General features: G+C 37.4%; 1 protein-coding gene across 5 annotated transcripts; it reads right to left on the reverse strand.

The window, feature by feature from the left end:
- Positions 1 to 1,003: 1,003 nt before the first annotated feature.
- Positions 1,004 to 20,190, reverse strand: LOC117322998. Of its 5 annotated transcripts, none has more exons than XM_033877973.1 (10): positions 20,103 to 20,190; positions 15,459 to 15,626; positions 12,468 to 12,585; positions 10,891 to 10,991; positions 10,066 to 10,207; positions 9,669 to 9,763; positions 8,968 to 9,073; positions 8,340 to 8,424; positions 7,547 to 7,742; positions 1,004 to 7,003 (listed from the first exon to the last, which is right to left on the reverse strand). In XM_033877973.1, exons 2-10 carry the CDS (start codon positions 15,594 to 15,596, stop codon positions 6,875 to 6,877), a joined length of 1,110 nt encoding a protein of 369 aa, XP_033733864.1. In that variant the 5' UTR covers positions 15,597 to 15,626; positions 20,103 to 20,190; the 3' UTR covers positions 1,004 to 6,874. The 5 variants fall into 5 exon arrangements, with proteins under 5 accessions (XP_033733864.1, XP_033733867.1, XP_033733865.1 ...); XM_033877976.1 differs by lacking the exon at positions 20,103 to 20,190 and adding an exon at positions 19,984 to 20,072; XM_033877974.1 differs by lacking the exon at positions 20,103 to 20,190 and adding an exon at positions 17,729 to 17,935.
- Positions 20,191 to 25,444: the final 5,254 nt, after the last annotated feature.

The following is a 25,444-nucleotide window of genomic DNA, read 5'->3' on the forward strand; positions in this document are numbered from 1 at the left end:
AGTCCTGCGAAATCATTGGGTGTTAATTTGACGAAAATCCGAAGGCAAAAAGAGACTAGAACTGTAAGCAAACGACTGACTATTGCTCCCGCTACTCCTAAGTCATGCAGCCATGGAAACCAAATGACATCTATTGTTGTGGGAAAAAGCACCATTGTATTTGCCATCCCCCAAAACACTTATACCAACACATACCAATTTTCAGTTTAATGAGACAATATCTCAAGTCGACCAATCAGAAGCTCCATTGTATTTCCATGGTAGCGATTCTGGAAACAACTGATTCCTTAAATAATAAGCATAAGTAGGTCACGCCACTAGACCATGTTTGAATAATCTAAGGACTGATGAGATATTTGCCAGCACACAAAACCTGCGTATAATGAACTGGTTACCATGACAACCATTTTCACATATTCCCGTAGACTAACAAAGTTAGGGGTAATCCGTACAAAATATGCCTTACTTAGTGACATTAAGGGTTTTAAATTCAGGGAGACACAAGATCATGTCAGTTTGGAGTAATCAGGACAACATATGTCTCGGTGACATTAAGGTTCGTAACTTTCAGGGAGACAGGGACCATGTCAGGAATATCATGTATGTAAAGTTTTGCGTGTTATAACCCTGGCAAATACTAGCCGCAATATACCGCTCGGCTTGAATGATCTTTAGCTCAATCGGGTAAGACTAGTAAGCCAGAGGTCCCGGGTTCGATCCCTAGCCGAGGCAGTAATTTAAATTTAATTAATCATGCGCTCTGTTACATAAGGTACATCATTGTGTCTACTGATGGACACAGACAGACACACGCGGATTCAAGAATTAAATTGTGTAACGAATAGTGGTCATCTTCGTCGTGTAAACTGTAGACCATGGTCAGTTACCAACGTGACCAGTAGGACTAATATTATGTAATCATACACAACAGAGTAAAATTCACAAATCAGCACATCTTTTGGAGTTTTGTTATTGATAATGACGTTTTCGGCGAACAGTAATAAACAATTAATAACCAGCATTTTATTTTCAGTCAATGATGTAATTAAATACCCCTCTATTTTGACGAAAATCATTTCGTAAATATAATCATTACAACAGAATATTATTTTCAAGCAGTCTTTTGTAAAACGGGATTTACGCGGACATATCAGATATTGATGTGCTCATAATGCTATACATTTTGATAGGGGTACCCTCGGATCAACCTAGAATTTGAGAGGGTCTTAAACTTACATGGATAAAATTGTCTGAGATGAGAGTGGTTCCCTATCTTTCAATTACACTATCATTACATTCCATAACATCTTTTTATTTCCCGTAGTAAACCGGGCAATTTCTGAAATTTGCGTTTCTTTTATCGTTTAGTATATAGCAAGGTTTCTGTTTAAAAGACGTACTTTCTCGAGAAATCTATAAATGTAATTTTCTGAGGCTTGATATTCTGGACGCATTAAATTCCCTCTGGGAATTCCAAAAACCTTTGCCACTACGTACGTTCGTGCATTGAATGTTTCAAAAGGTATAAAACAACTGGTGTTTTACTGTAAAAACTATATATACGAATGTCAGATAGATTGCTTCAAATAAATGGAACTATATGGAATTCCAATGGCAAAGCCAAGCCGAACCCCAAGAGCTTACGATTACAGCATATAGTAGTTATATATATATTGTAAGCGGTAGGTTGAAGACCTTTTATTTCTCTAGGGTTTCTCTGGAAAAGGTCAGACATATACACGGGTCCTTTGGCAAACTTTGCCCAGGACTAACAGGACCATTCACCTATGTGTAAAGTAGACATACATGTATATGTATATTTTGAAGAATAGATGTTCATGTACAAATTCCAAGATTGAGATCAATCTGCACTTAGCGTGACGCTGGGATTTTGTTTTATCAAGTCATACAGTTATTCATACAGATTTATTGTTGAAAACTCGCTATATGTACAAGGTAACGAAGCTTGCATCACTCATGGTGATCATTTTTTTGTTCAACACTTTTCAATCTTTTGATATCACAAGTTTTATAATATCAGTACATCATCATGTCATAATGGCGCACGAAAAGTGCGGCGAAATTGACGACGTCACTCGATTGTGATAAGGTCATGCAGCATAAAGTTTACGTCATCACATTGCGAGTTGTAGTTTTCAGAATAAATGCGCGTGCAGGCTGTTTAGGAAAAGGAGAACACTTATCTGTTCATGTCCTTAACCGGGATTGTGTGAAAAGGACGAAGATTTTGTCCACAAGGGTTTCCATCAAGATATTGATACAAGAGGCCCATGGGCTTAAACAGTCACTATAGTTTTGATATATTTTGGCAGATTTGATTCCTGTGACCTTGAATTTGAGGTCGATGCCGTTCACCCCAGCATGCTACTGGCCAAATATCAGGTTTCTTAATGTGTTGGTTCTCCAGAAGAAGACGTTTATATTATGTTAGGATATTTAAGCCAAGTGGCATGGAATTAAGGTTAGTCAATCATTTAAACAAACTTCGTTGTCTAACATGCTAAAGGCTCAATATCACGTCTCTGCAGACATATATATATGTGTCTCTGGGCCGCTTGGCTATTCAGAAAATGTCCTTTAAAGATTTTAGAATATTTGACCCCTGTGACCTTCAATAAAAGTCAATGTCATTCAATTGAACAATTTTGATATCAATTCACCCCAGCATAATGTAGGCTCATTATCGGGTCTCTAGGCCTCCTGCTTATTGAGAAAATGTCAAAATTGTAAACAGTTAACGAACAGACGACGGAGGATAACGAACAAAAGGCGGTAAGAATAGGTCAGTTTATACTTCGTCTCAGGTGACCTAAAAATGCGCAACATTCTCAACCATTACGTAGACAGATTTGACTTGGAATACAAACTCAACACAAACAGATCATAAACAAATATATTGCTTTCTCTATAAAAACTATGAGTGAGGATAAAATATGAGTTACATACAACACTAACAAAATTCTTTGTCTGGAACAAACGTGGAACGAATTTGGCAGAAATGGAAATAAAAATAATTCTAATTTTACAAAATTAACGTAGTGACACAAACTCTCCATATATCAGTGATTTAAAAAAAAAATCACAAAATATAATGATTTAACTGAATTTCTCTTATATTTACATTGCTTTATATACATGTATATTTTTATTGCTATTGAATACAATATTGGCAACAGCAGAATCTTGACGGTACGACCTTAAGACATTCAAATCACCAAAATCAATAAAGAAAACAATATAAACAAATTCAAAAGGAATGTAAAATGATACCAGAATTTGCACAATTAAACAATCAATATCTAAGAATTCATTAACAAAACTGAAGCCGAGTAGCTGATACAAAACGAGACCTTTACAATAACTGATAACTTTGTTTATAAAACCTTCGATGCTGAGTTAATATATAATAAACAAGCACAATTTGAATATCTACAAATAGTATACAAGATAAAAATATTCAGCCTAATGCTAACGCAAATAAGAGTTGGGGAAATCAATAGATTTGAAAAGTATGTACATGTAACTAATGCTCGTAGATTGCAAAAGGAAAAAAATGATAAAAGAATTTTAGTAACATATTAAACTATGTAGCAAAAGTTCCAATGGGCCTGTATCGATTTTCTGTTATTAAACTTACTACCATGGAAGTCATTATCACAAAATCATCAAACTGGAAATTACAAACGGTTTTATTCATGCAACTTCAAAGTTTATTTAAAAGTCATTCATGTGATGCCAAATGAAAACAGACGAAATTTATTTATTTGAAATCATTTTCGTGCTGTTCATCACAGCCTGATACAGGCCCATAATCTCTTGGGTTATTTACTGTAACTTCTTTATAAACGATTTTAACATCATATCTAACATGTAACCTTGAGAATATGTCATGGTCATTCATTGTAACAAACTTGGTAGCAGCTCATCTGACCATGACCCTGAGCATTTAAATCACCAAAACCAAGTCATTAAAAGTTAATGGATGGATGGAGAATATGCAATTATCTGTTTTCACCAAAATGGCATATTAAGATTAAAAATAATTTTAAAGAAGAGATGAAAATATTGCATCTGAACCTATGCTAGGTAGCAGGGATCCCCCCCCCCCCCCCCACCCCCCCACATATTATACAAGTTTATTATTATAGCACCATCATCAGTACAAAGATAACCTTGTATTGCATATTATACCTCACACTAGAATTAGGGGGCAAATAAACCAAATGGAATCTATATTGCAATATACATGTACACAAATATTCTAACAAAAAATATCGCAAAATTTAAAGGTGAAATAGACATACTTTGAATTATTGTTTGCATCGTAGAAAGCATTGAAATTAACATAATTTTGAAACATATTCTACTCTGGGAAATAAAAGTGAACCCACACAGCAACCCTAAAACCAAATATTAGAACGCTGGTACCAAAACTTAACACTGGATTTGACGTAAAGAGTCCAAAATGTTAAAAAAAAAAAAAAAAAAAAAAGTTTTTCTCCAAAAATCTCCAAAAATGGAGTTTAGTGAGGCCTTTCAACATCAACCAAGACCTACAGACACCATAACATAATCTATCCTTCTCTTTGAGAGGTGAGCTAAAATAATTGATGTTACAACTGAAACTTAAACAGGTGTGTCTTCATGGACAGGTTTTGCTATATACAGGTAGCCTGTATGGCACGGTCAAATCAAATACATATAACAATATGAAGCTTTAAAACAGAATGAAAATGGCAAGTAACAATGGAGACCTATATGGCTCCTTTACCCTGGACTTTTTCTCTTTTATATCAGTAACATCATGACAATTAAATTTAAAAGAAAGCAAATTGTGTATACATGATATTGATGGCTGTAACCTGTAATTGATACAGTAATATACATATGTATTATTATATGAACATTTTAACAGCTTTTATGAGCTAATATAGTCAAAAATCTACAAATATTTAAAAACTGAGCTAATATAATCAATATTCTACAAATATTTAAAAAAAAATAGCTGATATAATCAATATTCTACAAATATAATATAAAGAAATTCGAAATTTTAAGTGACAAATACATTTTTCTTATGGTGGAATGAAAATTAGGAATCTATAACAACTTCCTTAGAACTTTCCCAAATCTTGTCATAAAGACATGAAAGGTTTGTTTGTAAGAATTAGTATCATTGTAAGGTTAACAAAACAAATCTGGTTAATTTAAACAATTAATTCAAAGTAAAACCTTGTTGATTGATAGATTACACAGTCATAGGTTATATACAAAATACACAACTTTTACATTTAAGGCTATTCCAGTAAATATCTACAAAACAGACTCCAAAAAATAACAAAACAAAAATAAAATTTGTAAGGTGAGTGCTGGAGAAACAACAGCTGAGTTTGTTGTATTTAGTGAACCCTCATTAAACTTACAATTATGTTCCCTGTAAAAAATTGCCAAAATTGTCTGGATTTCATGCCTTCCACACTGCTACATTTGGCTAAATGACCAGTAACAACAGAGTTATGCCCCTTTATTGTAACTTTAAAGATGTCTGTGTGATATTAGACAGTGGTTTATAAAATGGCTTCTGTACTGATTTAATCACATCTCATTGTTGTCTGTTTTATAACTTTGAGTTCCCATTAATTTGTTAAAATTCATATATAAATACATGTATTTAGAAATGAACGCTGACACCGACACGATTGTGACCAAAAAAGCTCCCCCTTCTTTTCAAGAGGTGAGCAAACTAAGTCAATGATCTTGATCCTTGTATACAGACATGCCAGGAACAATTAAGTTCCGTTGTTTTATTTTAGTATAATGTTAATAAAGCTATGTTACAAATCAGCCATCGATGTTAAAATATGAAGTCATGAATTTCCCGAGAACTTGTAAGACATCAACCACAATGACATAGTATAATCTTAGGAAAATATCGAAGTCATATACTCTTCACAAATATCCGCAGATAGAGTTAGAACTGCATAGGGGTAATGTATTTACCAATATAAAGACAACAGTACACTTTGTGTACATATCTAGCTACTGGATATCATATAATGTATATTGATAACACAACTGAGAATCCGTATTTCAACAGTACACCCATTCTATAATAATAACCCATGCCAATGCTGACTATTGTACAGTCTCCAAGGCCAGCTTTAGTCAAAATGATTCTAGCAATTTAACTGTTTTTAAACTTCTGTAGTCAGCAAATGATTTCTTATACTGTAAACATGGACATTTATGCGAGGGGGAAATTTACGCTAATTACACAAAGTCCTTTTGATCGCAAAAATTTTCCTGACGCTTATTATTTTGATATCAATATGCATCATCTCAAACTCCAAATGAAGGTGGATCGATCCCGAAAATTACCCCAACGCGTATAGTTTACATATCGAAATCACCAAAATTAACCCCCCGCGAAAATATCACCTTTTACAGTAGTAAAATAAAGATGATTTATAGTCAGAACCATTCCAACTTGGGTAGCTTTAAATTAATTAAAAATCATCACATAAAATGCTGTCATCGAAAAATATCTTCATAATAAATTTTCAATATATCTATATATCATATCTGTATGTAAGTAAATATATATTCTTCATAATAATATAATTTTCAAGGTATCTATAAAACATATATGTATGTAATTATAAGTAAATGTACATATAGATTTATAAAATTTTCAAATGCAGCTAGAAAAGCATGCTGATATTATGCCTAAAATTTCTTTAAATCTTTAAAAGTCTAAATATCCACTATGCTAACTTTATCGCTAAAATAACAGGCAAGTTTGAGCTATGCCTTGGTCCACATTTTAGGACGACAGACTTGACCTTGTTTTGACCTATGCCTTTGTCCACTTAGAAGGGTCACCTTCCTGTTGTCGATGTGCATTGACATGATGATTGACATGTACAATTTCCCACTTTTTCATCCATGGTCCCTGTATGGTGGTGTCAAACTCCTCAATTTTCTAAAAAAAAAAAAAAAAAAATTTACATAATGGCTAATATTCTAAATTTGGCCGGCATAGAGGGTTAAAGTTTTTCTTACACAGGTATACCAGGGTCGACTGGCTGTATGTTATTTCCTGATTATCTCTCTAAAGGTATTAAAATATTTTCTTTCATATCAAAGGGAGATAACCCCTCATTACATACAGATGCAATGGAAATATATATGGGGTTAGCACTGGCATACAGATCTAAGGGAGATAACCCTACATTACATACACTGGTATGGAAGATCCCACCATGCACACTGGTAATAGACATCACAGCTTTGGAGATATTTCTATAGTCAATACATAATCATTTGTATGGTTAGACATCTTTCTTTGAGCTCAGATAGGTAGTTGCCAATATGTATCAATTATACACACAAATCTATGTGAGATAACTTCACTACTTCACATTAGATTCTAATAATAGGAGATTTTGCAGGTACTTTGATGAAACTTCTTTTCTGTGAAGCGTTGGAATAAAATCTGAATATAACCAATGCAGAAATCACTTGCCTCTCCGGAGATGACTTCTTGAGCTTTAATATGTCTGTTTAAACCATTGAACTCTTCCCAGTCTATCTTCATGTTTGGGTCCTTCGAGGATCTCATCAGTATTCCTTCTTTAATACCATAAAATCCGACAGGTTCCGAAGGTCTCTGCCATCTTAAATCAAAACTCCACCTTATCTGTTTGGACATGTTTGGAAGGCTAAAAAAAGAGTTTGAAAGAAAAGTCTTTTTAAGGCATATCTACAACACATTTCCAAAATTAATTCTTGTGAAAAGATAAGATTTCCTGATTTTATTAATCAGCAGTATCAATATTCATATCTTTATCTTTATATTTAAGCGTTGATGTCAATATTTTTTAGTTTCATCGGAGTATGAAAAAAATTTTGTTTACAAACTGTATGAATCCGTGTAAAATTTTTTTTTTTTATACCCCTATGAAACTAAAAAAAATTTGAGATCAACGCTTATAATTAATTTTTGAAAATAATTTTCTAATTTAAAACATGTTTAATGTATAATTTTACTGGTTTTATATGAGATTCATTTTCTCAAATCAATACGCAACGTCAATTGTCGTATTGTGACGTCACATTTTTCGCACCATTCTCGGAATTTTCTTCATAATGGTATGGAAAAAAAAAATCTCAACCAATCAGAAAGCCACATTCGGCGTACAAACAATGGAAAATTAATTATAAGTGTATGATTGTTCTTTTTACAATTTTTCCAGCTTACATCATTATGATATTTTACTTTCTGAATAAAACATCTTTACAGACATTATAAGTCTCACCTCCGATGTGGTATGAGGTTGTTGAAGAGAAGCATTCCTCTGTAGGGTATGGGGCAAATCTGTATGTCATTATCAACATCTATGTCTGTGGGAAAAACACAAACATTTGTCAAACTTATGAGAAGCGATCAACTGAAACTGTTTTGAGTCAAATCTGTAAATAATTCGAGAGTCTGTCAAAAGAAAACAAGATTTCTTTCAAAGTACACACAATTTTACAGTCCAAAACAAAAATTGTTCACTTATAACAGTCTGACAAAAATGCATACTAGTCAAAGTCAGACAAAATGTACACTTATAACAGGTAAGACAAAAATATTACACATTGTACATATACTGTATAGAATATAGAATATAAGGGATGGCTTTTTTTTTTACCTGACACAGCACCATGCATACATATTCAAACAGACATTTTATTAACAAAATTATATAAAACCACCATACTGACAGTAAGTAGCAAACAAATACTTTGAACAAAGATCTCTCCATCCCACATTTTTATATAGGTCAATATTCATATTTTTATGTTATTTACATTTTTATATTGGTAAATATTCATATTTTTATATAGGTAAATATTCATATTTTTATGTTATTTATATATATTTTTAGCTGGCAAGCTTACCTAATTTTTTCTTCATTTCCTCCTCCTCCAGCATCACGTACCAGGTGCCACCATGACAACACTGATGTGTGGCTATCTTACCCGTCTTGTGGCCTTTTCCCGCCATCTGTCGGGGAGATTCACGACACAATGAGTGCCATAGCAATTACAATATATGTTTAAGTGCACAGTTTAAACTTCATAAATATGTAAAATGAAACTTGTCCTATGATGTAAAATGAATTATATAAGCATATCAAATCTTGCTTGTTCCACTAAAGAACTATAATTTGCCCCTCAGGCCCCAGGGCTCACACCAGCCTCATTTATATAAAATATGACCGCCCTCCCCCAATGATGTTTCACACCAAATTTAGTTGTAATCCACCCAAGGGTAAAGGAGGAGTATGATTTTATAGCAAATATTCACCAAAGTTCCCCTTTTGGGGCCCCGCCCCTCGGGCCCCAAGGGTCAGACCAGCGTCATTTATTGAAAATATGATTGCCCTCCCCCAATGATGCTTCAAACCTTTGGGTCAGATGACCTAAAAACTAATATAAGTTGAAAAAGTTGTGTGATCATGCTAATTGTTGTACAGAATTAATTCAAACTTTTTTTTTTGATAATTTTACATTGTATTAGTTAAATTGATGATAGCTGTTGTACAGCCTAAAAAAAACAACTTATCTGACATATGATGACAAGAGTGCTGAAACAATACCTGCATACATCCATTGTTTTCGTCCGTGTCCAGCAGCGGGATCCAGGCTGTGGGTTGGAGTACAGTGTAGGAGCTATTGTCAAGGTAGCCAACATCTACAAAACAGGTTATACTGTAAAGAAAGATCTGCAAGCATATTGTCCAACCTTTACAATATATTATGGCCAAGACTGTGAAGAGAGTAATTGTATTTATAAATATACATTCTTTAAAATTTATCATGGCCAAGTCTGAGGTAAATCTAATCTACTATACTTAGCTTTATCCTCCATCCCTTTTAAATACATTCACTCTGCATGATTTTTTTTCATGAATATTCATATTTCTGTAGTGTCCATTTACCTACCAATTATTGGTATGCACTGAAATTGCCCTCTAGTTCAAGACCCTCTCTAACCTTGATGCCATGGTACTGTTGTAGCCTCATTCTGAGGTGTCTTGGTGCGGAGGTTCCACACTGGATGTCCAATGATGTCAGGGCCGATTAGCTGCTCAACTACATTCAGGAGTCTCTCATTAGACCACAGCTGTTGTATTTCCTGTCAAGTATTATATATATATGTACAACATTATCTAAGACATTTTGCAAATGATTATATGCACATTATCTAAGACATTTTGCAAATGATTATCAGAAGATTTTCATGAAAGATTATCAACAATTAAATAAGCTGGTGACCCCCCCCCCCCCCCCCCCCCCCATTTCCCCTACCTTTTCATATCTGTTGAAGGAATCCAACTCTATTCCCTAAGGTGTAAGGTATTTTTTTTATTTCAAAACTTATATAGAAATCCATTGAATCGAAGAATAAATCTGCCTAACAACCATTACAGACAAGTGTAATATTTTAAGATGAATAAGCATACTAGGTATTGCTCAAGTAATACATGTCCCCTACCAGCCCCGCTAAACATAGTAAGTGACCTTGACCTTGACCCAAAAAACACAAACTTGTCTAAGATAATATGGTCCTGTATTGTATGAAGTTTGATCAAAATCCCTCAAGGAATGAAGCCACTAGAGCGTTCCCAAACTTTGGTGTTATGTTCATATATGTTCATGACAGACAGAGCTCAAGGAAACCAATACTCCACTGGTTTCACCTGTTTGGGATTTTGAATAACAGAATATCTCTTGATAAAGGTAGAGAACCAATTAACAAAGAACAGCGAGTATTGAACAAGAATTTAAGTGTTTGTTAAAAATAAACCTGCCACTCACAAAAGGCATGGCTCCCAGTTTGTGGAGGATAATGTTAGCCCCAGGAAACTCCTTTTCAATAGTGGCCAGTCTTTCATAAAATCCACACTCCTTGTACAGTTCTAAAAGAAATAAAAACTGTTTGTTACTGAATGAACTACGACCAAAAAAACATACATTTAAGCTTGTTTATAAACCAATAGTAATACCCAATTAATTTCCTTTTTAGTTCAAAAGTCCTAATTAACATATATTATGTACCCTGGTATGTAACTGTAAAGAAATAACGTAATATCCATATAAATACACTGATATAATGTATATTTGTGTATACATCGATTGATTAAGTTACAATGTATTTGAAGACTGTCCACAACTTGTGCATTAGTGATATGACAGGAAAATGTCTTCAGATTACAAAACTTGTCATAAAATGTCATTTCTGGACAAATTCTGTTCATGCATAGTACAAGGTTTATGAGAAGGTTTAGTACACTAAGTGATCAGATAATTTGTTAATGAGAGTTAAATTTTAACACTGTTAGTCATACAATGGGACTTTGACAAGTCTTATGAATATTGTATTCTGTTACACTATCTTAACTCAAATTCAAGATATTGAACTTTATATTTTTATAATTTAGTATATATAGTGAGGATTTGATTCAAGATCAATTTCAAGTGGAATAATATAGGTAATATAAATTATATATAGATACAGAATAGTTTTCATTTATTCATACATGTATAAATGCCTTTCTTTTGCCCATGTCCATGAATTAACATCCAGATGAAATAGACATCCAGCCAGTTTTTGTGGAAACTTCCCTAAACATCAAGCCTTACCATTAATAAACAGATCATGATCATAAACACTTAAAAAGGAAATATCAATAAACTCTTTGGCTTACATAATACACATGGGCAAAGGGAGATAACCACTATAACCGATATGGTTCAGAAATCAGTGTGAATATCAAAATGATTAACAAATAGATGTGCATTTAAAAATGCTTCATTCTTTATCCTGTATGACTTAATGAAAAAAAAATTGGAATTTGTATGAAAAAAATAACTGCACAAAAACAATTTTATGTCGTTAAAATATTGTAGTGCTAAATCTTCCACTTCGAACAATCTCTTGGTGGGAGATTAATTATTAATTCATATTTTTGCTTTATAGGTATGTATGTATATTTATCATTACTACAGTTATATATATATATATATACATATTTTTTTTTTTCTTGGAAATATGTAAGTTTGGTAATTAACAAAAAACTTTTACAAATGCATATGATGAATGTTAGTTTACACAATATATATTCCATCAATATGTTCATCACCATTAATGCAGTGATTGATCACTTAAGGAGTTTTTAATTTCTTTTTTTCAATAAATTTAGGCATTTTTGTTGATTTTTTTTTTAAAAGTCTCACTTTAAATAATTAAATACCCCACCATCCATCTCCTCCATCTTTATGTATCCCCCTCATCTTCCACCTACAAACTTGAGAGTGTGACTATTAAACTGAATATATTATAGATGGCCCAGTACACTGCCTGGATATACAGCCATTGAATTTGAAGCACTTACTCTTGATTTTGCCAGCATTATACAACTTGAGAGCCAAATCATCAACAAGCCGTTTGATGGCATCCTTACAGGCCTCGAGCTCTTCTGCCTTAAAAAAGTCCTCCACCACTACAAAGCCCTGGAAAATAGTGGTCCATACATCAAAAAGATATGTACAGATACACAATTGTATCCATAGTGGATTTCATAAATTCCATATGTTATGGCCAGGAGTGTGAGATTCTGTTTATCACATAACATAAATCACATTTATGAGAATGCATTTAAGTTGAAACTCTTAAATCAACTTACGTATATATATATATAGAGCGAGATACAAATGCCAACTCAGGCAGTATATTTGAATAGAAAATTGTCTGAAATATGGTTATTGCGACATCATAAATTACATGTAATACAATTATTGTTTTTACACATATGTCTTCTGATACTTATGACATGACTATGTTATAATATATAACATGTTAGAACATGCCAGTTATGTGATAAAATTTGCCTATATTTAATTTGAGACTGTATGTGCGAAGGTACGTAGAGATGGCCTTGAAAAATATATTGTAAAGTAACACAATGATGACGCGACTCTATTGCCACCGAGAGTCAGACGTAAATGTATAAAAATTGTTGCAGAGACGTCATTGTATTGTTGCCAACAAGTGCCATCTGTCACATTCTAGGGGTGACCCAGAAATCGTGAACAAAAAAAAAACGGGCTACGAGGAATTTGTGAGTGATGGGATCTATTTAAACTATGGTATTTTATAAGTTAGGTTATTTTTTCTCATTTTTACCGTTTTTATCTTCTAATACCCCAAAGGGACCAACACATAAAACTGAGTCAAAGTATGAGTTAAAGGGGCCAACATATAAAACTGACTCAAACGTTTAACTATGAGTTGAAAGGTCCAACACATAAAACTGACTCAAAGTATGAGTTAAAGGGGCCAACACATAAAACTGACTCAAAGTATGAGTTAAAGGGTCCAACACATAAAACTGACTCAAAGTATGAGTTAAAGGGGCCAACACATAAAACTGACTCAAAGTATGAGTTAAAGGGGCCAACACATAAAACTGACTAAAGTATGAGTTAAAGGGGCCAACACATAAAACTGACTCAAAGTATGAGTTAAAGGGTCCAACACATAAAACTGACTCAAAGTATGAGTTAAAGGGGCCAACACATAAAACTGACTCAAAGTATGAGTTAAAGGGGCCAACACATAAAACTGACTAAAGTATGAGTTAAAGAGGCCAACACATAAAACTGACTCAAAGTATGAGTTAAAGAGGCCAACACACAAAACTGACTCAAAGTATGAGTTAAAGGGGCCAACACATAAAACTGACTCAAAGTATGAGTTAAAGGGGCCAACACATAAAACTGACTCAAAGTATGAGTTAAAGGGGCCAACACATAAAACTGACTCAAAGTATGAGTTAAAGGGGCCAACACATAAAACTGACTAAAGTATGAGTTAAAGGGGCCAACACATAAAACTGACTCAAAGTATGAGTTAAAGGGGCCAACACATAAAACTGACTAAAGTATGAGTTAAAGGGGCCAACACATAAAACTGACTCAAAGTATGAGTTAAAGGGGCCAACACATAAAACTGAGTCAAAGTATGAGTTAAAGGGGCGAACACATAAAACTGACTAAAAGTATGAGTTAAAGGGGCCAACACATAAAACTGACTCAAAGTATGAGTTAAAGGGGCCAACACATAAAACTGACTCAAAGTATGAGTTAAAGGGGCCAACACATAAAACTGACTAAAGTATGAGTTAAAGGGGCCAACACATAAAACTGACTCAAAGTATGAGTTAAAGGGGCCAACACATAAAACTGAGTCAAAGTATGAGTTAAAGGGGCGAACACATAAAACTGACTAAAAGTATGAGTTAAAGGGGCCAACACATAAAACTGAGTCAAAGTATGAGTTAAAGGGGCGAACACATAAAACTGACTAAAAGTATGAGTTAAAGGGGCCAACACATAAAACTGACTCAAAGTATGAGTTAAAGGGGCCAACACATAAAACTGACTCAAAGTATGAGTTAAAGGGGCCAACACATAAAACTGACTCAAACTATGAGTTAAAGGGGCCAACACATAAAACTGACTCAAAGTATGAGTTAATGGGGCCAACACATAAAACTGACTCTAAGTATGAGTTAAAGGGGCCAACACATAAAACTGACTAAAAGTATGAGTTAAAGGGGCCAACACATAAAACTGACTCAAAGTATGAGTTAAAGGGGCCAACACATAAAACTGACTCAAAGTATGGGTTAAAGGGGCCAACACATAAAACTGACTCAAAGTATGAGTTAAAGGGGCCAACACATAAAACTGACTCAACGTATGAGTTGAAGGGGCCCCAACACATAAAACTGACTAAAGTATGAGTTAAAGAGGCCAACACATAAAACTGAGTCAAAGTATGAGTTAAAGGGTCCAACACATAAAACTGACTCAAAGTATGAGTTAAAGGGGCCAACACATAAAACTGAGTCAAAGTATGAGTTGAAGGGGCGAACACATAAAACTGACTCAAAGTATGAGTTAAAGGGGCCAACACATAAAATTGACTCAAAGTTGAGTCAGAGTTGAAGGGGCCCCAACACATAAAACGGACTCAAAGTATGAGTTGAAGGGGCCCAACACATAAAACGGACTCAAAGTATGAGTTAATGGGGCCAAAACATAAAACGGACTCAAAGTATGGGTTGAATTTTTTGCTGGGCATTGATTTTGATTTTGCTTGCACTATTTCTTAACTGCAATATGGCTCAGAATCATGGATGGGCTTGTCACCCGGCATATTCTTACTACCAAATGTGCAGAAGGAAAATCTATCAAGAAATAATTGAACTCCAAATGAACATATTTATCACAGGAATGACATGTCCAGCAACTTTGACCCTAACAAATTAAATTGAACACAAGCTAAAAGAAATCACCCACAGAACGAACCTTGGTCATACCTCGGTAAAGAACTGCCTGATCATGTCCTCCGACAATTGTCCTGGCTTCTTCTCCTTGGGTTGCGGCGGCATGGCCTCTATGTTGAACTTTTCAGGATGGGCCTCATCTGTGTCGCCTGGATATTTTACTGTTGTCATGGTGATTAAAGGTCTCTAGATCCGTGTTTTCTGTAAAAAATTTGTTTTTAAATTATGGTTACTAGTGATTAATTTTTAAACATACTCAGTTAGTCTATGTCTTGTTATTAATTATTTTGATATATTTCACCCAACACTGATTTTTAGGTCACCAGAGACAAAGTCTGTGGTGACCTATTGCGATCGCCTTTTGTAAGGCGGCATCCGTCGTGGGTCTAAACAATCTGCATTTTCAACTTCTTCTCAATTACCAACAGGCCCAGAGATCCAATATTAGGTCTGTAGCATGCTGGGATGAAGGGCTACCAAGTTTGTTCAAATGGATGACCTTGACCTTCATTCAAGATCACAGGGGCCAAATATGCTTAAATTTTTAAACAACTTCTTCTTGATAACCAAAAGGCCCAGAGACCCAATATTAGGTCTGTAGCATGCTGGGATGAAGGGCTACCAAGTTTGTTCAAATGGATGACCTTGACCTTCATTCAAGATCACAGGGGCCACATATGCTAAAATATATTCAGCACTGTTAGATTTCAATATAACACTAAAGCCAGTATAAAGCTGTGGGTATTTCTTGCAAGGCAATTTGGTACTGTAGATCACAGGGGCATGTCCAGTTTCATTTTAAATAGATAGCCAGAAATACCTATATAGATTCTATAAGTATTTCTGGCTACTTATTTAATTTAAGACAAGACATGCCCCTGTGTTAAGATCTTAAATTTGAGGCCCGGTCAGGTCACATTAAGTAATGAAATTGTCTTTCTTCGTCATTTGTGTTACTACATGTTGTATGTAATATCCAATATATATCCTGCCTATAATAAAATGTGCCAAGTGCCTGTGAATACACCAGCCACTATATAATATTCCCCAGAATGAACATTTATGTACACACTGTGACACTCGCTGTATCGAGGATGAAACTCACTTTCTAGTATCATGTACTAAATACAATGCTGATAGGAAGGAGCTATTTAATTTCTGTTGTATGAAAGCTCTCAATTTTTCAAATTTAGATCAAGAACAAAAATACATCCGGTTGATGAATAATGAAGATGGGGATATTTTAAAGCTGTTATCTAATTTCATTATGTCAAATTTAAAATAATACAAACTATTTCTGTATCCATATCATTGTGTAATGATTTTGTAATAGCTAATATAGCTGACCTCCAAGTCATAGGTTACAACATGAGCGTGTTACAAGCAATTTTGTTTATGTGTTTGTAATTTACATTAGTATAAATGCATGTCCATTCATCTGTCTTTTGGCCACTCTACCTCTTTGTGATTGTATTTCCTATATTTCCCCATGTGGGCCGGAATTTGTTAATAAAGAATTGTATTGTATACATATAATCAAGACAATAAACTTCATAATGTCATAAGAAATGATCATGTATTCAGTGTAAAACATCAGAAATGATGTATTTAGGGTAAAACATGACAATATTTACAAATGATCTCTACAAAATTAACAATTATATATATACGTATACCCTTTCTTAATGCAACTATAAATGTGCGAATGTGCGAATGTCAACAAAGCTAGAAATGGACAGAATATTGGTCCAGGCTAGAAAAACCATCAAAGTGGTTAACTGAAAGTAAGTACATGTAATATTGGGTGCCAGTGAATATCATTATTATATTCCACACATGAAAATTGTGGATTAAAAGATTTACAGAATAATGTAACAAAAAAAATCATCAAAGGGGAATAACTGAAAAAATAAGGGGGGGGGGGGGGGGGGGGGGGAGCATGGGAATAACTGAAAAAAATAAGGGGGGGGGGGGGGGGGGGGCATGGGCTTACTAATACCCCCCTTCCCTAACAATACAGCTGATATAGATGGCTTTAAACAAATGTATCAAAAGTGTTGTGGGTTATTATATAATTAGTACAACATGTGATGCAGATTAATTCGACTGTTATCTTTGATCTTCTTCCAGCACTGTGATTTTCTGCCCGGTTGTTTACAAGAACAGCAGATTACAAAATGGCCGGAAATTCAAATTTCGTACAATCGTAGTAAATGAATTGACATATTCAATTAATTGATAAACCAAATATTTATCAACGGTCATACCAAATAATACATAATAATAACTTATTTAGTACTCACAAAGGCACAAAGGCTCAAGGTGCGTTGATCAATACTTCGCCACGGATGTGTGTACCGGACTTACACATGTACAGTATAATATCAACATCGAGTACGAGAGTGACGCTAATCCTATTAGACCCGCGCTTTGACCCATGGTCAGTCAAAGTAAAAATAGCATGACCTCTGACCTCTACCGAACAGGTTTACACAAGTATTATGTAAACATGTAACACTACACCATTCGGCAGAGCCAGTATGCAAGGTAACTTCAATGTCATGAAATAATGACACAGTAGTGGAATATTGCTGATACATTTTGTATTCTCGTGTTCATAGAACTTCAGTAGAGTCGGTGTATACTTACTGAGCACATTTGACTGTTTTGTCTAATCAGAGACCTATATAGTATATAGGTCTCTGGTCTAATGACCAGCATCACTTCACATAGAACTTTGAGTTGACCACAGGGCCAATTCACTATCGCCTCGTTTTGTACATATTAATAGTTCACAAAACGATACGGTAGTGACGTGGCCCTGTGAGTTGACAGTGGCATATCGTACGCGTTTTAATGAGGATTTGTATCGGTAATATGTGAGGTCCGCGAAAACAATTGACACAAGCAATTAAATATAAACTGTGTTTTCTTCGCCATCTATTAAAAATTTAAAAAATATCCCGTTCTTTATGGGTTTTTTTTTTCAAATCATCCAAATGTAAATATATGAATTGAATGGATTTTTTTTATTTCATTTTCATGACGGCTATCTACATATCTTCCGAGGTGCGCGTTACACCACGGATATGCACATCTAGCTACTGCTTTTCATAGCAGCCGTGAAAATGAAAGTATAATTCAGAAACATGTATTATAGGTTATTAGGTCACCTGAGACAAAGTCTCAAGTGACCTATTCTAATCGCCTTTTGTCCGTCGTCGTCCGTCGTCGTCCGTCCGTAAACAATTTACATTTTCAACTTCTTCTCCAAAACCACTGAACCAAATTCAATGAAATTTGGCAGGGATCTTCTATGGATACAGGTCAACCAAAATTGTGAATTATATGGTCCCCATCCCCCAGGGGCCTGAGAGGCGGGGCCAAAAAGTGTCAAATTGACTAAAACTTCAAAAATCTTCTTCTCTACTCTCAGGTAAGGTGGAATCAAACACTCTTCATAGATGAAAGGGTCTTAAGGTGCTCTACCAAAATCGTGAATTTCATGACCCTGGGGTCTCATCTTTGCCCCTGGGGAGTGGGTAAACTTTACTATAGTTTATATAGGGGAATCACATTTTAGACTATTATTTGTTTGATTTGTGTTGGAATTCATTCTAACTTGGTTCAAATTATCAGCATAGGATGACAGTTTGATGGTATGTACGTGTTGGCCCTGGTTGACCCCCAGGGGCTGGTGGGCGGGGCCAAAAAGGGTCAAATTGACTGAAATTTCAAAAATCTTCTTTTCTACTCTCAGATATGGTAGAATCAAATACTCATCATAGATGGAAGGGTCTTAAGGTGCTTTATCAGAATTGTGAATTTCATGACCCTGGGGTCTCACGTTTGCCCCTTTGGGAGGGGGTAAACTTTACTATAGTTTATATAGGGAAATCACATTTTTGACTATTATTTGTTGGATTTACTATAGTTGTAGGGAAATCAAATTTTTGACTATCATTTGTTTTATTTGTTTTGAAATTCATTCTAAATTTGTTAACATTATTAGCATGGGATGACTGCTTAATGGTATGCAAATGTTTGCCCTGACTGATCCTTAGACTGATGGGTCAGGCCAAAAATAGTCAATCAAATTTACTGGAATATTTCAAAAATCAGGTGACCGTTAAGGTGTAACGTTTACGGGGTGTCGTACCCGGTTGATTCCGGGATAAGGCGTGTTAACAAATAACTAAATAGAGCACGAGCTGCTTTCCTAGCAGCTAACAACACTCTCTCAATTTATAATACTTAATTAGTAATATATACAATGATTATGTGATTCGTTTATTTACAACGCATGCGTCTAGCCTGACGCATGAGCCCTATACATACGCATGAGCCCTAACAACATATATAGAGAGTATGTTTTATTGCTTGTGCGTTATTTCCCGCACGGTAGTGTACCCTAACTACGCACGAGCAGGTCGTACTAATTGCCCCGGAGACAACTGTGTCACTGCGCACCGCGTCCTGTGAACGCTGGTGTAAACCAGCCAAGACCCCTACGGCTGCTGCGCAGTATACACACACGTGTAAAGCCTACTACACGTACGTCTTGTGTACGCTCATGCGCCACTCGCCAAACCCTGCACAGGTCGAAAAGAGCGACGCACGAGCCAAGACTGATACTAGCACGTATCACTCCAAGCCTCCGCTGTTAGTAGTACCAACCGGTCGTCTGGAACACGTCTTCAGAACTGGCCCGTGAATGAGAATTTCCTCGGCCTTTTAGACCCTGTCAGAACAGGAATTCTCGCCCTAAACGAGAAGCCTCGTTCTAATTAATCGCCATCGTGGTTCCCATAGCGTTTGTAACAATAGGGTTTAAAAATCACAGTTAATCAAGCTCCGAATTGACATTGACAAACACGGAAGTATTTACAGTTACAACAATAAAGGTAAGGCTATCTGAGCCTTCTAACATGTATAACTTTGATTCGCTACACTACCCACGTCTCCGATGATACTCGTCTCGAGTTCGACAATAGGTAATGAACAACATAATTAAACTAATTTACATTTATTTACATCGTGTAGCATGGACCATCTAGCCCTTGAATTCAACATAGTGATCGTTGAATCTACCAGGACGCTTCCTAGACCTAACTGGTCTGGATTCTTTGCTTTGGACCGCATCCTCTGACTCCGCATTTGATTCTTCGTCAGTATTGACTGCTTCAGCTTCAGGAATTTCCACATCCTCTTGCTCTTCACCCGAGGGATCTACTTCCTCATGCTGATTACTGCTGGATTCCTCGCCCCGCAATACCTGTCGTGTATGGGGACGCATGCGGTCATAATGGACGACTTGTGGTTTTCCTCTGAGACCACAGTCTACTTCATATAAGACTTCTGAGACCTTTCTCAATACTTGATAAGGACCTCTCCAAAATGAAGTGAACTTCTTGCTGGTTCCAACCTTCTTGATAGGGAAGTACACAAACACTTCGTCGCCAGCTCTAAACTTTCCCAATGAGACAGAACGATCATGATATCGCTTCTGTCGTTGAATTGCTCCAGCTATGTGTTTCCTCGCATGCGTGTGCGCTTCTTCTAAGCGTTCCTGCAACTCCCATGCCCATATGGTGTTGTATTGTTTCTTCAGTGGGTTGGGAAGCTCATACGCAACATCCAGCGGGGTGCTCGTTTCTCGCCCGATCATCATCAGATTTGGTGAGCATCCTGTAGTCTCGTGGACTGATGAGCGATACGCCATCATAACATATGGAATGTGTTGGTCCCAATCTCTGTGATGATCCTCTACATATGCGCTCAACATAGTGGCTAAGGTTTTGTTGAAACGCTCCACCATACCATCTGATTGGGGATGGTAGGGAGTCGTTCTCGTTTTTGTGATTTGTAACAAATCACACATTTCTTTGAAAACCTTCCCTTCGAACAGACCTCCTTGGTCGGAGTGGATGTATGTAGGAACTCCGAAACGACTTATCACCTCTTCAACAAGAATGGTAGCAACGGTTTCAGCCCTGAGGTCTGGCATAGGAAATGCCTCTGTCCATTTACTGAAGTAATCGGATGTGACTAGAATGTGCCTGTTTCCGTCCTCAGTTTCTGGTAAATCAGTCATGATATCGAGTGCAATCCTCTCCATGGGCATACCTGAATGTACCACTTGCATTGGGGCTTTTTTAGTCTTCGACGGATTTTTCCGTTTGGTGCACGTCGCACAACCAGCGATGTACGCTTGTACATCTCTTTGAAGTCCCGGCCAAAAGTACTTCTGTCTTACTTTTGCCATGGTTTTGCTAACTCCAAGATGCGCACCAGAGCGGTTGTCATGTAGACCTTCCAGAATGTTTCTTCTCTCCGTCAGGGGCACAACTATCTGTTGTATACTGTACTTTTGTCCTGGCGGTGTCCAAGCTCTACATAGCAAGTCTTGGTGTATAGAAAGCAATTCCCATTGACTCCATAAACACTTCACAAAGAAGTTGTGTGCTGTGATATCCTTATAGGATGGCTTCTCACTCATTTCTAACCACTTTCGCACGAGTTCAATGTCTTTGTTCTCCTGCTGTCTCTGCAGCATCGTATGGACATCGTCCATATTAACGTCAGTCGCATCAGATGTGCACTTCAAGGTAGAAGCGGCATTCTCCTGGTTGTTCGTCCAGCCACATTGTTTGCATGGGTATCTGCTCAACGCATCCGCGTTCCCATGCTTTGGACCTGGGTGGTGCTCCACCTTCATATCATATTGACTGATAACCTCCATCCACCGAGCGAGCTGCCCTTCTGGGTCTTTAAAGTTGGTGAGCCAACGGAGGGAGCTGTGATCAGTCCTAACTATGAAGGTTCGCCCATACAAGTAATGCCTGAAATGTTTTAGATACTGTACCACCGCAAGCAACTCTCGCTTGGTAACACAATACTTTCTCTCGCTTTTAGAGAATGTTTTGCTGGCATACGCAATTGGTCGTTCCTCCCCATCGAAAACCTGGGATAGAACTGCTCCAGAGGCAAATCCACTTGCGTCTGTGTCCAAAATGAACATTTTCTCAAAGTCTGGTAAAGCGAGAATTGGTGCTTTAATGAGTGCGTTCTTCAATGTGCTGAATGCGTCACTGCATTCCGTTGTCCAGTTGAACTTGGTGCCCTTCTCCGAGAGCCGATGTAGCGGTTTCGCAATCGCTGCAAATCCCTGAATAAATCGTCGGTAGTAGCTGCATAAGCCCAGGAAGGACTGTACTTCGGTCAGATTCGTAGGCCTGGGCCAATCTTTAACCTTGGCTATCTTCTCGGGGTCGGTAGATACCCCTTCTCCTGAAATGATGTGTCCTAGGTACGCGACCCGCTTAGAAAACAGTGTGCACTTCTTGGCTTTGAGCTTTAGTCCCGCAGCCTCAAGGCGATCAAACACGTTCTCAAGGTTCTCAATCATGTCCTCAAAGGTGCTACCAACAACGATAATATCGTCCAAGTAGATCAGGCAAATCTCATAATGCAGGCCAGCGAGCACACGTTCCATTAGACGCTCGAACGTGGCAGGCGCATTGCAGAGACCGAACGGCATGACGCAGAACTGGAAAAAGCCTTTACGTGTAGAGAAGGCTGTCTTCGGTCTATCTTGTCTGTCGAGTTCCACTTGCCAGTACCCAGAGAACAGGTCGAGTGTTGAAAACCATGCGTTACCCGATAGATGGTCAAGCGATTCCTGGATTCTCGGCAGTGGATATGCATCCTAAGGTAACGGCATTGAGTTTGCGGTAATCTACACAAAACCGTGTTGTCTTATCTTTCTTTTGAACTAGCACAATACCAGACGACCACGGCCCTGTAGATGGCTCAATCACCCTTTTCTGTAGCATATCCTCTACATGCTTGTCCACTTCACCGGTCATATGAACTGGTACTTTGCGCCATGGTTGTTTTATCGGCTGCGCATCTCCAGTTTTTATCTGGTGTTTTACCAACTGTGTACGTCCGAGGTCCAAGTCAGATGACGCAAACAGATTCCTTCGTTTAGCTAAAAACGCTTTAACCTTCTGTATCTGATCCCCTATCAAATGCTCACGAGACCTCTCAAGTAGTTGATGTAGCTGTTCATCCAGGTACGCTGTGTCCGCCATTGCTGTCCGATCAGTGGTTTTATGGGTTATACGCTCCACTGGTGAGAGCTGTTCAACTATTGTTCCTCCGTATATCATTTGTGGCTCCTCTGTAACATTCATTAGTCTTACAGGAACACAATTAGCCGCAGGAGAAACTGCAGCACGAGCCACCAATGCCCTATCCGCGCTGATAAATCTATCTGTCGGCTCCAGTACACATGTGCCTGGTATTCGTGATCTTTTCTCGGCGATAACATTCCCTACGACAATCATTTCACTGGCTGGGGGAAGACAGATATTTTCAGAGACAGCGACCCGGTAACAGCCGTAGGAACCTTCGAATAGCAAAGGGATGTTGATGTCGCGCATTCTCAGTAACCCCTGAGCAATGTCAACCATACAACCCTGCTCTATCATGAAGTCCATTCCTAGCAAACCATCAATAGTTAGGTCAGCAATCACGGTCGTCATTTCTACAGTGCGTGCTCCCAGAGAGAAGGGTAGTACTCCTGCACCGACCACCTCCAATCTGCTGCCATTCGCTGTCTTAATCAGCTTATCCATGTTTTCCAGGCTAGGTCGATCGTCCTCCCTAATCCTGTCAAACACATCTCTTGAAACTATTGTTACCGTAGATCCAGTGTCTACTAAAAGCTTCACTTCCATGCCCTTGATAGTTGTCTGTATGTATATGCCGGCGTCGCAAGCTGCGCTAACTCCTGCGCTGTGGCTGACAGCATCTGTCTTATGCGTAGGTTTTCCATGCAGTGCATTGGTTTTACCGTCCGCCTTTTTCTGTTCCTTATTCTGTTTCTTTTTCGGGCAGTTTCTGGCTATGTGGCCATTTTTCTTACAGAAAAAGCATTGAATGTCTGTGTTACGATTCGGCCCAGATTTGTTTGGTGTGTCGTGCGCACGTAGTTTCTGACTCTGTGGTTTGGCCTTCATCGTCGCCATCAAAGTTTCCATATCCTCCTGTAACTTTTTTAGGGACTTACTGAGCGCCGTTATATTGTCATTCTGATCCTGTTTGTTCTCATCATCAACGACGGCTGCTCTCGTATGATGCTTTTTCTCCGATTTATTATACGCCTCTAACTCCACAGCAAGCTGTACAGTTTCATTGAACGTGCGAGGCCTCGACTGCTTAATGCGCACGCGCATCTCAGAGTCATGTAATGCGTCTATAAAATGCTCCTTCGCCAACGTTTCCTGCAAATCGTTTGGCGCCGTCGGGTAAGCTAAATAGGTCAATCTTCTTATAGCTTGCCCCAACTCAGGTAAGGATTCGGACGCCTTTTGCCTCTTCTCCTTTAACTGCGCTCTGTACAAATCGGTCTGGTTTGGGGGAGCGAAGCGTTGTTCCAGTGAACGTACGAGCTCGTCATAGTGGTCTCTGGAGTCGGTTGGAAGGTTACCCAATACACCTTGTGCTTGGCCACGTAATGACACGGCAAGATATAAACCCTTTTCCTCCTGTGACCAGCGGTTAAGTTTGGCGCATGCGTCAAAATGCGTGCGGTAATCTATCCATGAGCCGGTTCCGTCATAAGTAGAAGGTTTGATATTTCTAGGTAGCTGCCTCCGTGTAACAGGTGAGTCTTGCCCTGTATATTGTTCTCGCGCTACTGCCAAGCTCGGGAGCTGCCTTCTGCGTGTCGTAATCCTACTAGCAGACTGGCCTCTCAGAAAGGAATTGCCCACATGCGTATTCGCCGCACGAGCTAAATCATCCTCATGCGTATCTGCCGCATGCGCATTTGGTGTATAACTCAAATCGGCCGATGCGTATCTGGCACATTAGAACTTGCCGCATGCGTATCCGCCGCATAACTTTCATCGGCCGCATGCGTCCCTCTGTAATCCCTGTCAATATCAGGTGTGTCCACTTGATATTCATGGTCCAGATCACTCCCTAGGTCTTGTCGTACCTTTGGCTTG

Source organism: Pecten maximus, chromosome 3 (genome assembly GCF_902652985.1).
Source record: "Pecten maximus chromosome 3, xPecMax1.1, whole genome shotgun sequence".
NCBI lineage: Eukaryota > Metazoa > Mollusca > Bivalvia > Pectinida > Pectinidae > Pecten > Pecten maximus.

Coding starts and splice junctions, on each gene's coding strand:
- LOC117322998 (XM_033877973.1), bottom strand. CDS start 15,596: ATGACAACAGTAAAATATCCAGGCGACACAGATGAGGCCCATCCTGAA. Junction 8,425..8,967: donor GGAAATGAAGAAAAAATTAG/GTAAGCTTGCCA, acceptor TTTTTCCCACAG/ACATAGATGTTGATAATGAC. Junction 7,004..7,546: donor AAGAAGTCATCTCCGGAGAG/GCAAGTGATTTC, acceptor TTTTTTTTTTAG/AAAATTGAGGAGTTTGACAC.